Source organism: Centruroides sculpturatus, unplaced genomic scaffold (assembly GCF_000671375.1).
Source record: "Centruroides sculpturatus isolate CEXI.00-Female unplaced genomic scaffold, Cexi_2.0 scaffold94, whole genome shotgun sequence".
Taxonomy (NCBI): domain Eukaryota; kingdom Metazoa; phylum Arthropoda; class Arachnida; order Scorpiones; family Buthidae; genus Centruroides; species Centruroides sculpturatus.
The window spans coordinates 228,891-245,899 of record NW_019384400.1 but is presented as its reverse complement, the minus strand read 5'-3'; the positions used below and the strand labels follow the sequence as shown (position 1 = coordinate 245,899).

The 17,009-nt window shown below is 32.1% G+C and overlaps 1 protein-coding gene across 1 annotated transcript in view; it reads left to right on the top strand.

The window, feature by feature from the left end:
* The window catches only part of LOC111618610 (polyphosphoinositide phosphatase-like), a 72,618-nt gene that overhangs the window by 34,435 nt on the left and 21,174 nt on the right, over positions 1 to 17,009 (top strand). The window contains exons 9-13 of the mRNA XM_023360166.1: positions 12,171 to 12,296; positions 12,463 to 12,563; positions 12,678 to 12,840; positions 13,354 to 13,585; positions 15,428 to 15,677. Of these exons, the coding sequence (XP_023215934.1) occupies positions 12,171 to 12,296; positions 12,463 to 12,563; positions 12,678 to 12,840; positions 13,354 to 13,585; positions 15,428 to 15,677 (872 nt within the window). The remainder of the gene's footprint in view (positions 1 to 12,170; positions 12,297 to 12,462; positions 12,564 to 12,677; positions 12,841 to 13,353; positions 13,586 to 15,427; positions 15,678 to 17,009) is intronic.

The following is a 17,009-nucleotide window of genomic DNA, read 5'->3' as shown; positions in this document are numbered from 1 at the left end:
TTTATTTATTTATTTCATATTTGCAGACTAAAAATTTACAGGTCACAAGGTGTCAATTAACTACTATGGCCCGTGGAAAAAACGTAAAATTTATTCTGGCCCATGTTATAAAAAAGGTTGCCCACCCTTGTCCTAGACCATCATTCCCAGAGAGACATATCATCGCTTTCCACTTTCTTCTGAACCATTTGAGATGGGAGAGTCTTTCCTGTACATTTGGAAGGAATTTGAAGATTTTGTGCTATTTGTCCACATATCTTGCCACTTTTCTATTGTTTGAGCCCTAAGTGTTTTCTTCCCTAACCTTATCATTCCTGTTTGTTGCCTCTTTAGCCAATTGATCGGCTCTTTTATTTCTTATAATACCAGTGTGTTCTCTGACCCATTTGAATTGAATTTTCTCAATCAAACCATTTTCCCTTAACTTAGTCTGTATTCTGAACACTTGCTGATGTGTAGATATTTTATCAGTTAGGGCCTGTAGAGCACTCTGACTGTCCATATTAATACAGACTCCTTCTTTCCTTTGGTTTTCTATGCACCATTCCACTGCCTTATCAATGACCAATAGCTCGGCCTGATAATTAGAGTAATATGACTACAACGTAAACTTGTCATTATGAATTTCTTCATTGCATTCATAAACAACATAACCAGCCCCGGTCCCAGATTCTGACCTGGAGCCATCTGTGTGTATATCTGTCCTAATTGGGTTATCAGCCATTACATTAACACCACCACTCTTGGCTGGATGTGGCAGATTCTTGACAGGAACATCTCGTTCAAAATTACTTAGATCTATAGGTAGATCTATCATGTTATTTTCCCCATTTTTCTTTAGACAATACCTCTTGGTCCTTTCCTCAATCAGTAGTTCGATAGGTGCCTTGCCTGTTAGAATCATTAGAGCCTCGGTAGAAGTAGTTCTAAATCATCTCATTAGCCTTAGAAGCACCGTCCATTGTGCCTGCTGAAGGACACTTCTTTTGAATAGTATTGTTGGCCTTTCCACTCCAGGCCGATGCTGCATAAGTCATAATTGGTATAAACATACTGTCATATATCACTTCCATAGCTTCTGTTTTTAGCCCCCAGGTGCCATTGGCTATCTGGGCTACCTTATTGAATATAATACTTATATATTCAGCAGTATTATATAATATAATACTGCTTTTCGTCTTCAATTGTTTTATATGCTTATTCCAGCTCAAACTATTGTCTATGGTCATACCTAGGTATTTTATGCGTTTTACTACTACAGTCTTTTCACTTCCCATCTTAATGATTGGAGGCCTTTTCTGTAGGACCAATGAAAAGTTCTTAGCAAATATCATTGCTTTGATTTTCTTCAGATTGAAGAGCAGTTTGTTCTCTTTTCCCCACTGGTCAATATCTTTCAGTAGGCATCCACATTCTATCTCAATGTGCCTACGGGAATGTTCTGGGCAAACCACCGTGATATTGTCGGCATATGCCATACATCTAATCCTTCTCCTTAGTATTTCATGTATAATGATGTAATGATGTTAAATTGGATTATCCAAAAACTTGGCCCAGACTTCAAGCCCCGTAGACATGTATCCTACCTCCTACAAAAAATAGTTCCAAAATCCAGATAGCCGGAGAAAACAAAAACAGATCCTCTTTAGGTGCTAACACTACAATTTATATCACCCACCATCTGGAAATAAGTCCTTACCCTTGTAATATTCTTCTTGGCCAACCAACAGTCACCAATACAAAACCCAAGAAAAAGGTGACACCAGGGCACAAAAGGGAGGGAAACGGCAAAATTCCATACATAAAATAAAACCTGACACAGAATAAAAATAGAAGGAAAAAAAATTGTACATGATAAGAATACCATACAAAATACAACAATAGTAGCGTAGCACTACACCATTTTATGTCTTCATAAATTTTATCATGAAAATGTCGAACAAATTGTTTTGTTGAAGTATTTATATTTAATTTAGGCATTGTTCTTTCATCTTTCTCTTTTAATAATGCTTTCTCTTTCATTATATGGTCTTGAGCCAAAACTTTTTAAAAATAAATTTATAATATCACAATTTCATTCTGAATCACTAGCCATGATATAAGGGCTAAAATTAAATATAAAAACTTACTTGGTGAAGTAAAATGTGTGGTGGATATACATACCTAGTACAAAATATTCTTCAGTTGTATGAATATACTTTTATAGAAAATTATAATTAAATATAGCTTTGTAAAGAAATGTACATAAAAATAACATAAAATATTCTTTACTTTTTAAATCTTAAAACAATCCACTTAGTCAAATAGCTCCCTACGAGTGGCTAATGGATAGAATCAGAGACGGTCCTCAAAATTTCACAACCTGCATGCACACAGGTTGCAAAATTTTGAGGGTGCCGATACTGGTCAATGTCAAATGCCTCTTTTGTTGCATTACTATTATACCTCAAAGGACACGACAGGGTTGTTGTAAATTTTAAAAATTTTCCACCATAGTTGTAAAAATCTAAATATGTTAAACTTAATAGATTGTCTGTGATTTGTTTTCTAACTAATTTGTTTTAGGACCAGGTGTCCACAGAAATTTCCAAAATTTACAACTTTTCAGGGACTCTTGTTGAACTGGAAAAATTTCTGTCGTTATTATCTAATATTACAAAGAAATCAGTCCCCACTGTACTCTGCTAGAGATTGGTTTGTTTAAGCTTTTGTTTAAGTAAAATTTCAGCTCTTTCAGCAGGGTATTATTTTGTCCCTAATTTCCTAATCTCTTAATTATTTAACTACTTAAATAGAAATAAGTTGAAATTGGTTACTTTGTACTTGAATGTTTGTAGTCTTGGGAAAGAAGTGGAAAGATAAATTTTTATCAAACGGATATATAAATCGTAAATTTAAGGAAAATAAATTGTAGAGCATTTTTTGTACCTTGTGCATCTCATTCATTAAATTTAGTTGTAAATGATGCTGCCAAAGTAACAGTTAATTTTTTAACATTGTACAGGAATTGTACACATTTTTTTCTTCATACCCTTAAATATGGGACATACTAACTTGTAATAACAGTAGTTTAACATTGAAATCTGTAAGTAATACAAGATGGGAAAGCAGAATAAAAATATAAAATATTTTAATGGATTTTTTTAAAACTTCTGTCAACTATACAGAACTATCATAAAAACATAGTAGTAAACTCCTATCAGTTGGGTTAAGTTATAAATCCACTCATGATTCACGTAGTAGGGCGAGGGTGGCCAAATATCTAGCAGGCAGGTGGCTAACAGCCCAGAACCAGTCCTGGATAGAATCATTGGAAGCGTTATACACTATTTTGGTGTGTAGCATCCACCAGCTAAATTGCATGAGATTGGTGCACTGTAAAGTGCATGTGCGAATGCGTATAATTTGGCTGCTTTACACCATTCAGATATTTTTGCTGTGGAAACTGTCCCATATTCAACAATACAATGCTTCCATTGGGAATATGCATATATGAATTTACATTTGAATATTAGTAATGTAACGAATATTTGGTTGCTATTCAGTATTCGGCCTATTTTTCGCTATTCGGCCGAATACCAAATATTTAATCACTATTCAGCCGAATACCTAAAAACAGGAGTAAGAAATAACAAAAACACAGTAAATTAATCATTTTGGTATTTAGATTTAATGTTGTCGGGTTAGTGTTGTTTGTTTATATTTATTTATTTATAACTTATAACATACACAAAATAAAAAAAAAATAATATTAGTCACATGTATTCACAATTTATATTTACAAAGATCAGCACACGTACACACCTTATTCGTTCGAGAATTGTTGCACACATCTGAGGGTCTGACCCTGCCTATCCTTTTTTAAGCGCTTGTCTTTGCTGTTTCCTTTCTCTTTTTTCCATCTCTATAGTACACGTATGCCTATGCATACATCATAATACACACTCACGATACTTTCGATTCGTCACTTTTCTGTCATAGTTTTTCCATTTTATAATTAGGTGACTCATAGCCTGGTGATAACGGAGAAAAGAGACAGATAGCACGTCGGTATATGTCACAGTTATGATTTCACAGATTCGAGACAGCTTGGTAGCCTGAACAGTCCCAGGCTTTCGCCCGTGCATGCTAAGTGACTTTCATTACAAGCATTTAGCTTTCCGAAGTCTACGATGATAATTGTTTGGCATTGACGGCCACGAATTTCACACCAATAAGCTGCCTGACTTTGTTTCATTATGTTAACAACTCAATTTCATATTTATTTTCATTTTGCAGTCCTCTGTTCTTTTTCTGTTATTTACACATGTAGGTCATTTAATTGTTATCCACATTTGATATCATCATTTATCACATACTGCCATGATGCTCTTGTCTGTCTGCTACAACTGTCAAGAATTAACGCGATTGATGAAGCATAGTGACAGCAGGCCAATATAGAGCAGGGTCCTTGCCGTAATGCAATTTGTGCGCCAATTTTCGTATGTGCGTTAATTGAGCCGAATAGTTTGGCCGAATATTTGGCTATTTGGACAGGAGCATGGCCGAATATTCGGTATTTGGCCTGAGGCCGAATATACTATTTGTTGCAACACTATTGAATATACAGGGTGTTTATAATTAAAGTTTCACGAAATGGCCATAAAATGAAAACTATTGTACAGAATGTTATCAAACTTGGTAATAGTGTACAGGACGTCATGGAGTTTTATTTCCCGCAAAAAAAAAAATAGTTCAAAAACTCACCATCAACGGGAAATGGCACAATCTGCAATATTGTTAAACGAAGTAAAACATGAAGCACATCGTTGAAAATGTTTTTAATCGGTTTTAAAACGAAACAAAAGTGGAGTTTCTCCTGATATGCTAAGAGCTACTGTTGAGAAAACAGTAATGCGATATAACTTGCTTATCAAAAATGGTGGACACCACATTGAACATGCTCTGTAACGTGTTTTAAAACCAATTAAAAACATTTTCAACAATGTCTTCATGTCTTATTTTGTTTAACAATATTGCAGACAGTGCCATTTCCCATTTGTGGTGAGTTTTTTAACTTTTTTTTTTTTTTTTGCAGGAAATAAAATCTCATGACGTCCTGTACATATTACCAAGTTTAATAACATTCTGTCCAATAGTTTTCATTTTATGGCCATTTCAAAGTGGAACTTTAATTATAAACACACTGTACAATAGCAACCTTATCATTTTTTTCACATGCAGTATAGAAATTTGTAATAAGATACATAATGAGGTTATAATAAAATATTAATTTTAATTAATTCAAAGTACATTAAAATATGAAAATAATTGCTCAATATATATTTGTATTTTAGAAAATACAAGGGAAGTGGTGCTTCCACTGCTTCCAAGGATGGCACGTCACTGCTAAATACCTCCTAAGTGATCCACTGTCTGTAGGTTCCTTGTTATATGATGGTTGGGGAGATGATCATGGATCTTGGCAGTGGAGGGATGGGAGTTGAAATTGGCGAAGATATTGGTGGGTAGAGCTTCTGTCTGTGGGCTCTTCAAATTATGTTTGCCTCGACCCTCTGAAGTCAGCCCCTTTCTATCTTACTGAGCATGGGAGAAAAATCAGGTGATGTGGTCCTAAGTTAAAGATGTGTCATTGCATCAGCCAGAGTGGGCCATAAGAATTTATGACTGGGCCGGATTGCTGATACTTTCTTGCCAGGTGTTTTGATTCTTTTTACCATATAAGGCAAATAAATTCAAAGTTCTTAGATGTCCTCTTCGAGGTGTTGTGACTCTTTTTACCTTATAATTTAACCGATTTTGATGTTTTCCTCATTAATAACCATTTGTTTGGATTTATTCTCAAAACTTATTCAAAACAATGTTAAAGATTGTTGATTTGTAAGGTTATTTGATTGTCTTTTATCTATCAGTCAGAGGGAAACAGAAATGCCAGGTAGTGAGTCAAGCAAGTCTGTTTTTTCACTTCAAAATTTAACTACTTATTAATTTAACTAATTAATCGGTCCCAGATCTTACAATAGATTGTTGAGATAAATTGGATGATGTAACATGCTTGTCTTGAAAAATCATCTAACTGTTAATGACTTAACAGCAGAATCATTGAGCAAGTGTTGCTGTTGTCATAGGCAACATGACAACATCAACACTTGCTCAATGATTCTGCTGTTTCATTGCACTTGAAACAGCAGAGTCATTGCACTTAGCAACAAAATTTTCCAACGTTTAAATATTTCAGAATTTAAATTCGAAAGGTCATGCTGGATTCAGATGAAGGGGTGGGAGGAGGAGTTCTTGATATTGGCCCTGGACTTGGTTGAATTTAATCTTTTGGTAACAAAGTTCATATCATTATTAGCATAAAATTTAAATTTACTGAATAAATACTGTCTTTAACATCATATAAACTCAAAACTGGAAAAAAATCTCAACTGTAATTTTCAAACAAAAAAGGTCATCTAATGCCAACAATAGCTTAGATTATCTCCCAAAACTTTTTGATATAATAATCAGACTTAATCCTAACAGGAAGAATTAATCTTAATTGGAAGGAACTGTTATTAATGACAGTACACCTTGGCCTGTTATTGCAGCAACGACCATAAACTTGTCATAGAAATGTTCACTTTTCTGATAACAGAAATTTGGAGTTTCTTTTCCTGGTTTTGCATAATAAACTTTCCATGTTGCAGTACAATTTAGGAAATAAAAAAATAAGTTCCTCCAAAGTCTCTACAAATTTGGACTTGTTTCCTACCAGATGATTTTCATAAGACTTACGGTAATTGTTCTTTTGGGTTTTGATATGCAACACTCTGAAAACATAAACTGTGGTTTTTCTACAACTGCTTTCTGAATTCTTTACAAATTGCATTCTGTAGTGTGCAGAGACATATTAAGTTGTTTTGCCATTTCATTTTGGTCACAGGGATTTTTTTTATCATCATAATGTTGATTTTCTGATTTAGACAAAACTAAGGTTTTCGACCATAATCATGGTCTTTGTCAGGCTTTTGACCAGTATAAATTCGAACAACATGTAATTACTGGTGTAGAAACAACAGGTTTCTACACCAGTAATTACATCTTATTATTTATTTGTGGTGATGTAAGGATATTTTTATCACTTTAGTAACATGTGCAGCAAAAATTATTTTCCAACATTTAAATATTTTGGAATTTAAAATAATTTTAAACATGTTGTTCGAATTCCAGTTTTGAATTTATACTGGTCAAAAGCCATGGTCAAAAACATTAGTTTTATCTAAATCTGTTCATACTTGGATATGAAAAGGTTCTAGTGTGTTGATTATCTTTCCTAGTGATTGTGCAAGAAGTTTTGATTTTCTGAATCCTTTCTTACAAAATTTTTCTGGATTTTGTGGGTATTTTAAAGAAGAAATGCAAAGAAGTTTGTGTTTTTGCCTAGTTCCATTTCCATTGTTGTTATTAGCTACAGTTGATTTGGAAATGCTTATCCATTTTTCAGAAGCTTCTTCACAATATCCTGAATTGAGAATCCATCTTTGGAAAGATTTAAACTTCGTTATCTATTTAAAAATTAAGTTTTTTAGGCATATTGAGATTTATTTCAGCCATTGAATGTTCTAGAACATTGGTTGTTATCAGTGGTGATATTCAACGGGTTCGCACAGGTTCGGCCGAACCCGTTGTTAACATTTTCAAAGTTTTCCGAACCCGTTGTTAAACACACGTAACATTTCTCAGCGGTTTTGTTTATTTAAAAAAATATATTAAAATATACGTATTATACTCTGTAACACTACTAAACTAGAGCCTTATACCCCGTTCGCTATGTTCCCCTTGTACGCCGTTCGCATATAACCTCCATCGACCGTTTCAATCTCGACTGAAACGAGATTTAGGCTGCGTACACACTAGGCGTTTTTAAATGCGCGTTTTAAAGAACCAAGGGTTCTACTAAAGCGCCCGAAAAATGCGCGTTTTAAGAAAAGTCTATAAACGTGCGTTTAACGCGTGCTTGGCCAAAAGCGCGCGTTTGAGGTGTGTATGCCTATGTAGAACTCTTGGTTCTTTAAAACGCGTGTACACACTAGGCGTTTAATAACGCCTAGTGTGTACGCGCGTTTTTAGACGGCGTACACACTAAAGCGTACACACTAAAGCGATTAAGGCTGCGTACACACTTAGGCGTTTAAAAACGCCTAGTGTGTACGCAGCCTAAATCTCGTTTCAGTCGAGATTGAAACGGTCGATGGAGGTTATATGCGAACGGCGTACAAGGGGAACATAGCGAACGGGGTATAAGGCTCTAGTTTAGTAGTGTTACAGAGTATAATACGTATATTTTAATATATTTTTTAAAAGAAACAAAACNTGAAATTAGTGCGAAGTGGCTGTTAGTAGGACGACTTATATGTACTTAACCCCTTCCTGGTCATTTTTTTTTGGAATTTTTAATTACACATCAAAAATACTTAAAACTGAAAACAACGAAAGAAATGCGTTAATTTTCAAGAAAAAGTTTCAAAGTTTAACTTTCATTGTCTTGCTTTTTTGCGAAATCTGACACTAATGAGTCATTGTGTTTACAGCTGGATGACCTTGAAAACAGCTGGTGTTGGATTTCCTGGGACATTCTCATTTAAGCTACAGGAGGCGAAGGGTTTATAGTAGGGTGAATACTGGCTGACCATATATTTTTAAATATTTTTAAAAAATTAAAATTTTTATTACGATTTTTGACCCCCCGACTTAATTAAACTTATATATAATAAAATCTATTAATTAAAAAAATTTAAAAACTATCGGAGGTCGTTTTTGACATCAGAAACTAGCTTTAAATAACTTACCAAAGGAAAATTTGTGTACTACAACTTTAGAACGATGAATGAAATTTGATATCAAACTCCCATTAAAAAACAATTAAAAAGCAATTAAGCGTGAATCGTGCGTCATTAAAGGCAAATTAAAATCACAATAAATTTTTTTCGCGCGGGAAAAAATTTTTGAAAAAATTTGAAGACTTAAAAAACATTCCAAAAATCCAAAAAAACCCAAAACTTTTAGTGGGTCCAAACGCCCGAGTTTTATGTAATGCTATGTAACTTGCCTGAGATATCTCGGGCTTGGGGTTTTTAAGGAAAAAATTTCTGTTGGCGAACCCTTTGTTAAATATTTCGAATATCACCACTGGTTGTTATAGTTATTTCATTTGTTGGTTTTCTTTTTCTTTTTCCATTGATATCACGTAAGTTTTCTTATTACAACAAAAGAAAATTGTCCAAATGAAACTGGAATAACTCTCCATATCATTGTTAGAAATCAAAGATGAAACAATATATTTTGAGTTTTTTGTAATTTCTCTTTTATATTTATTAAAGCTTGCTTGTTTTAATAATATATATGTTACTGCTAAAGCTTGAAAGCCGTTAATGTGTACATTACCTAGCTAATCTCCAGATTAACTAGGGTGATCTGTTAACATGCAGAATCGAGTTTTCTGCATTTTACCTAGGTAATCTGCGCATAAACGGCTTTCGTATTGTTAAAGTTCAAAAGTTTGTTTCTCTCATTTCCTTTCCCTACTCTTTCCCTCTCCCTCCACTTTTAATTCGGTTTTGCCAGTGTCTTGTTGTTGCCAGTTGTTTTTATTTCTCATAATTTGCATTGGCTACCAGTGCGTAGCATAGCTAATTGTTTTCAAATTAATTTCTGCTTGTTAGTACATGAATTTGTGCTGTGATTTTTTTTAAAGTAGATAAATTTAACTCCTAGTATGCAAGCAAGCATTGAATTGGTGAGTGAAATGAAGAAAAGATTATTTGACAACCTCTTTAGCAAAGATTCAAAATATAATAGTGTTTTAATGACAAAACAATAATATGATTCCATAATTGAAGATGTAAAGTGAATAAAAGTTTCCAAGAAGAAAGAATCAGCTCAAGATTATCGAATAATTTAAATTTATGATGTGTTGACTGTACAAAGCTGTGAAAAACTCATTGAGCCATTGTCAGATACGCAAGAGAGTGTGAAAAAGTTTGTCCATACCGACGAATTGTTTGACATATTGTATTTGACTCATTGTAAGGAACTGAGTCCGAGCATTATTTGTAGTTAATTTTTATTTTTCTTTTATTCTATTTTTGTTTGGGGTTTATATTTTGTTAGGACAAAGGTTTCTTCACCACTCAGCTTAGTAACTAAAACAGGCAGATGGACAGATGAAGTAGCCTATAACTTGCTTGATATTTATCTCCTTTTTGGCACTCCAAGTATTTTGCTTTCTGATAAAGGATGTGAATTTTGTAATAAAATCTTAGAATGTGTAACACAGTTGTGGCCAGAAGTCAAAATGGTTAATGGCAAACCTAGACACAGCCAAAGTCAAGGAAGTGTAGACCTAGCAAATCAAGACATTGAAAACATGCTAACTACTTGGATGACTGATAACTAAACTTATAAATGGAGTGAGGGTATACAATTTGTACAATTCATGAAAAATCATGCTTATCATTCTGCGATTAAAAGAAGTCCATACAAAGCCATGTTCGGTTGTCCTGCAAAAGTGGGATTGTCATCTTCTATTATACCACAAAGTGTATTACATTTGATAAATATTGAAGATGATCTTGAAAAATTAGAAGATTTACAAGAGACTGTGATTATGGGATCACAGTCAAATCTTACTTAAGATGACATTCCGTTATCTCTTGCTTCTGCAGAATCACCTATAGAAATACAAGAATTTATCAATAATAATCTTAAACTGCCTTCTACACCGTTGATTGAAGATACTGTTATGAATAATAATCAGTCACCCTGCGCCTCCAAGGAATCACCTCTGCATGTTGAATAAGTCATCACTGAGTTACCCTCAACTTCAGCAGAATTGCCATCACAGTTTTGTACATAGCCTGTAAAGAGGACTATACAAGACATGGTCTGTATTGTTTGCTCAAAAGCAGTATCAAGTACTCACAAGTGTAAATTGTGTGATATGTTTGTTCACGTAGTTTGTGGTGAAATAGATCCTAAAGATGAAGGGTATGGTAAGAATGTATTGTGCAACATCTGTAAAAAGAATATGAATCAGAAAATACAGTGTAATGAAGCCAAGAAATGTTTAGAAAAGCAAGCAAAGAAAATGTTAGCAGTTTCTAATGCGAAGCACCCAAATGTTGATGAAGGTGTCACTGTGAGAATTAAAGTACCCAAAGAAGACAGAGCAAAACTGATGCATGCTTATTTTAGCTGTGGTTCTTAGTAAAACAGAGGATATGGCTTTTATAAACTTGGTACTAAAACAGGTATTTTAAAATAATTGTATGGCAAAATCTGAATTCAGTATTTGCAAAGAGAGATTTTTAATGAAAGAATTTTTATGTCTCTGCTGTAGAAATATCTTTACGTCAAACAGCAATAAAACAATCCCTTGATACTGGGCAGGGTTTCAGAAAATGTGACTGCAAATCTAAATGTACCACAAATAGGTGTGCTTGTCACAAAAACCAATTGCTATGTAATTCAAAGTGTCACCAATCTTTAGATTGCACTAATAAGTAAGCACAATTTTATCATATGTTTTGCAAATTCATTTCCCTAATTATAAAAATATTTTAAACCGTTTGATTTTTGTATTAGTTTTTTTAATTGATGATTGATTCTATCAAGTAATTTGTTGATTGTTTGATTGTATTAACTTGATTCTTTAGATATCAAATATTAAATAAATAACATTATGTTAATTTAAGAGTACAGAAACATTGCTGTTGTTCCAGCAAAGATCTTATTTTCACTTTACTGAGTGTCTAGTATGTAATGTGCAGATTACCTAGATAATCTGCACATTACCTAGGTAATTTGAGAAATAGAACAATTTTCAAAACTTTAATGGATCTGGAAATTAGTTAGGTAATACACACATTAATGGCTTTCAAGCTTTAGCAGTAACATATATATGAAAATCACAATTATATTTCTATCATTTATATTTTTAAGTAAAATAAATATTAACTGTTGAATTTTACTAAGTTTTTCAGTAAATAACATTTTCCATTTTACTTAAAACATTAATACAAAAAAAAAATTGTGTCATTAAGATTTTACAATGAAAATTCAGCAGTTATTTTGACCAATAGAAAATCTTATATTTTATTCTTATTAAATACTTCCAATTTTTTTAGATGTTCGCTATGGTGCTCGAACAAAGGCAAATGAAAAATTTGTGTGGAATACATATTTACTTGAACCAGTAGATTTACATCCAGATTGGTTGCTGTACATTACTCATGGATTTATTGGACAATCCAGTATCCTTTATTACTAATTTTATATATCTGATAAGATAAAAAAAAAAGATATATTTAAAAAATTTTGTATTAGTTATATTTATTACATATAAATTTATTTTTACAAGTTATTTTATTCAATTTAAATAAAACTTATATAAAGCATTAGTTTCCTTGATTTATTCAGATATAAATGTATATGGTCGCCCTTTGTATCTTACCTTAATTGCTCGTCGTTCACAAAAATTTGCGGGAACAAGATTTTTAAAACGAGGTGCAAATTTTGAGGTAATTAAATCAATTCACAGGTGATTCTTACTATATCTGAAATTAATTTAAACAGTAAAAGTGCTATTAAATAACTAAATATTTTATTTATATTTATTTTATTTATTGTTTCAGGGTGATGTTGCAAATGAAGTTGAAACCGAACAAATAGTTCATGATTCTTCAGTATCATCGTTAGCAAGAGGGCATTATACAGCATTTGTTCAAATGAGAGGTTCGATTCCTTCACAGTGGTCTCAAGATACATCAAAAATGGTTCCAAAACCACAAATAACATGCAAGTATACATAATTTCTTAAAATTTATACGAAGTGTCGAAGCTATCTGACCATTTTGTGTGTGTTCAATATTCAAAGTTTCCTGAGAAATTAAATATCATAAAAGAAGAATTTCATAACTATCTTCAAGCTTAGAAACATCATGGAATACACAAATCAAGAGAATATTTTATTGATTATTAATATAGTTCCATTGTTTATTTTTCCTTTGAGTTTGGCAAAAGTCTGAAAACTTTCATGTTTTAACTTTAAATTTTATTTGATAAATAATAATATAACTAAGATTTATTTCAAAATGTATTTGATAGATTAAGAACAGCATAAAATCAGCTTGCTTGTTTTTTTTTAAGAAGTTTCTTAAAAAAATTAATTATTTTTGATATTTATTTCTAAAACAAATTTATTCTTTATGAAAAATTCAACTAATAGAATTTTTAGTTATAATTTATTGAGAAAGAAGTTCTTAAAAATTTATATTATTAATAATGTTTAAATGTTAATTTCACTTTTAGTGGATGCAAAAGATCCATATTGCTTTGCTGCTGGTCGTCATTTCAATCAACTAATCTGTCGTTATGGGGCACCAATCATTGTTCTCAATTTAGTAAAGAAAAGAGAACAAAAGAAACATGAAAGCATATTAAGTGAAGAAATAATTGGAACCATAAATTACTTAAATCAATTTCTTCCACCAATGCATCAGATTGAACATATTGGCTTTGATATGGCAAGGATAGATAAATCGTAAGTGATTTTCTTAAGAAATCTAATAGCTAAATTTAATTTTTAGTAAAAGAAATTAAAAGTAAAATTAAAATTAATGTCGGAATAAAATTTAACTGTACACTGCTGTTTGTAGAAATTACAACACCAAGAAAGACATCAGATAAAATGAAATTTATCTGATATATTACACATGATACAAAATGTAAATGATTAGAAAGAGTTATGGGTACAGAGGAAGATCCAATACTCAGTTCTGAGTACAATTGTCTTTATTGGAGTAATAATGCTTAAGTAGCAATAGAAGAGATTCCTGATGGTTGTTTCATATCCTGCTGTCTGTGTTAAAATGCAAATATCATTTTGGTAGATGCTTATGGAGCATGATGTGTGAGGTATGGAGCAATTATGTATTACATTTAATGGGCAATAAATCTGGTGATCTTTCAGAAAAGGAAGAAGAATAACATGTTTTGCATCTAGGAGATGCAAGACATCTTGAATTATAAGTTATTTGGTGTTGTCAAGTTGGAACATTGCAGAATTTAGCCACCAAAATATCAGTTGGCCAGAGTTGTGGCTAGTCATCTGAAGCAGGAGCATGAGTTAAATCCACTAGCATGCTCTCACTCTAACATTTCATACCAGGGTTTTTGGTCTCAGAATTGCATACTTTCAATAGGTGTTTATCAAAAGTCTACCTATCATAATGCATAAATCTAAACTGCAACTTGTCTGAAAACATTATTTGGTGCAATTAATTTTCTCAATGTCTGTTCTTGACTCTTCAAGTCTGATATCAATGGAATATGACCACCTTCTTTCCACTGATGCCATATTTGCAGCACTATACTTGTGTTCTTTTTCATACATGTAGCAATATCACAGAAGGATAAGCCACTTTTTGTAGTCCACAGTTCTGACTTGAATTCAACACCTGTATGTATTGATCTCTCTTACTGCAATGTAGCATGTTTAGTATTTGCAATACAACACTGAGAGTTCAAGTGATGCAACTGTAGATACATGATCTTTGCAGTCTATATTTTTACCTTTGCAGGGATAGTTGAATACATGTGGCTCACACCAAAATTTTATAAAAGGATGCTGTTATAATTATTTTTATTTCTACCATGATCTAATTATAATGACTATAATGCAAAATTTAAGTCGATATGATGATCTTGGCATTACAATTTTTATGAACAGCAGAATATTTATATACAGTCAAACTTCAGGTTTTGAAAGCTTCGCTTTTCAAACAATTTGGTTTATGAACAAAATTTTGAACTCTTGCTCCGGTTGCCATATGATAACACAGTTGTCAAACAAGCTACTTGTCAGAGCCAGCCACCAATGGTCAACTTCCTACATTTTCTATGTTAAAGAAAGTCAACTGCTCGACTAATCAATGACAGGACTACTAATTCAGAAGTGGCAATGAGATCTCTTTGCATCACGACACAAATCATCGATGGCATTGCTATTTAAATTACATTTCAATGCACATGCAGGAAAGATACAATTTCTGTTTTTTAGTATGTGCTAAAGTTGAATCTAAATCAAATTAATTAATAAAAACCTTGTTAATTGATATTCATGTAATATAAATGGCATTCAAGAATTTGTGTTTAAATATGATTAAGTTAAATAACAAAAATTTATTAATACTAGGTAGCCAGTTAATTAAACTAAAAATAATAATTAAAACTGGCCTTTACATCAATAATAAAATTAATTAATTTAAAATTGAAATCAAATCAATTGAAACATAATATTTCAGCAAATGTGGATAAAGTACTTGTTGTCAGTCTTGATTACAAATATAAAGAAATACATTTTATTTCTGTTCTTTGAATGCAGGAAAGAAGCTAATGTCATGGCTCGTCTTGCCGAAATATCCTGCTATGTAGTGAAGAGAGTAGGATTTTTTCAAAGTTGGCCTTCTTATTACTGTCAACAAATGAGATCTCATCGACTTGGAATAGGAGGCTTACAGACAGAACAAGGAACTTATATTCAAACTGGAATAGTGAGAGTCAACTGTGTTGATTGTTTGGATAGAACAAACACTGCACAATTTTCTCTTGGAAAATGCGCATTAGCTTTCCAGGTATATTTTTATTCTCTCTCTCTCTCTCTGTGTGTGTGTGTGTGTGCGCGTATGTTTTAAAGTTTATTGTAGTTTAAATAACTTATTTTTTAAAATAAAATTTGGTATAAGTTAATATAGTTAACAGATCATTTAAAAAGTTTATAAATTTAAGATAAATTTTTATATAATTTAATTTTGTATTCACTTGTTCAGTTCTTCTAAATTGAAGGAGTATTAACAAATTACTGAAAATTACAATTAGGAAAGTACTTCTTAAGTTCTGTTCTATTTTATTTTGTACTGTCGACTAGTGTGTTTTGATGATATATTTTTTTTTTATCTGTGAGAAAGTGAAATTACAACTAAGAATTAAACATTTCACAAAAATATCTGCTTAATTTATGTAGAGTGGAAACTGGATTATTTGAACTTGATAGGACCAGAAATCTTTTGGATAAATGATATTTTATGTTATCCAGAAACTCCTTTTGTTTTGTGTTTTAATTCATCAAGCACTGTACATTTAAGTTTCACAAACAATAAATGGTATAATGCAATTAGTGTATTTAATGCTAGAACTGCAATGGTAGTCATTTTGACTGCTATTGAATTTTACTTAATCAAGTTTGTCACAGGAAACTGAAATCTTTTGACTTTTCCTGAATTTGAATGTTTTGCATTACCACCAAATTTTATCTTGATAGAATTTTTGGGTCCCAAGATATAAACTTGTTTACTTATGATCATGGAAAGCAGTTGTTTTCCAGTGATTTATCCCGTTGTTTTACTTTTTTTTTTTTCACTGTCTATGACTTGTGAAAATTAATACTTCTATGTGAATGTTTCTGCTAGTCTTGTTTGCATTTTCTGTGTCTTAGAGTAGAACAATTCTTTGTTTGTCTTGTTGGAATTATTCACATAGTGTGTGTGTGTGTACACAGACATGAATGATAGATTTGATTTATCGTATTCTTACTGGAGATGAAATTGCAAATATATTATCAAATATTTTGGAAAATGAATTAGAAGGTGAAGTTATGGATGACATTCATATTCTATTGGATAGTGATGGAGAACAGCATCTGATTTTGCCTAATTGATGTCTCATGAATGAACTAGCGTAATCCTCTCTACAAAGAGGTATAGTATGTAATTTACTGTATTTTTTGAGTATGCTGATTCTTACTGATATAATAGATTTACATGAAAACTTTTGTTTTAAAATAATTTTATATAGTAATCTATGGAATAGTAATGTTGTTATTGTTGCTTGCTTTTTCATGCTAAAAAACTGCTTTTGTATATGCATGGATATTGTTTTGTGGTAGGTAGCAATGAGGAAATTCCTGC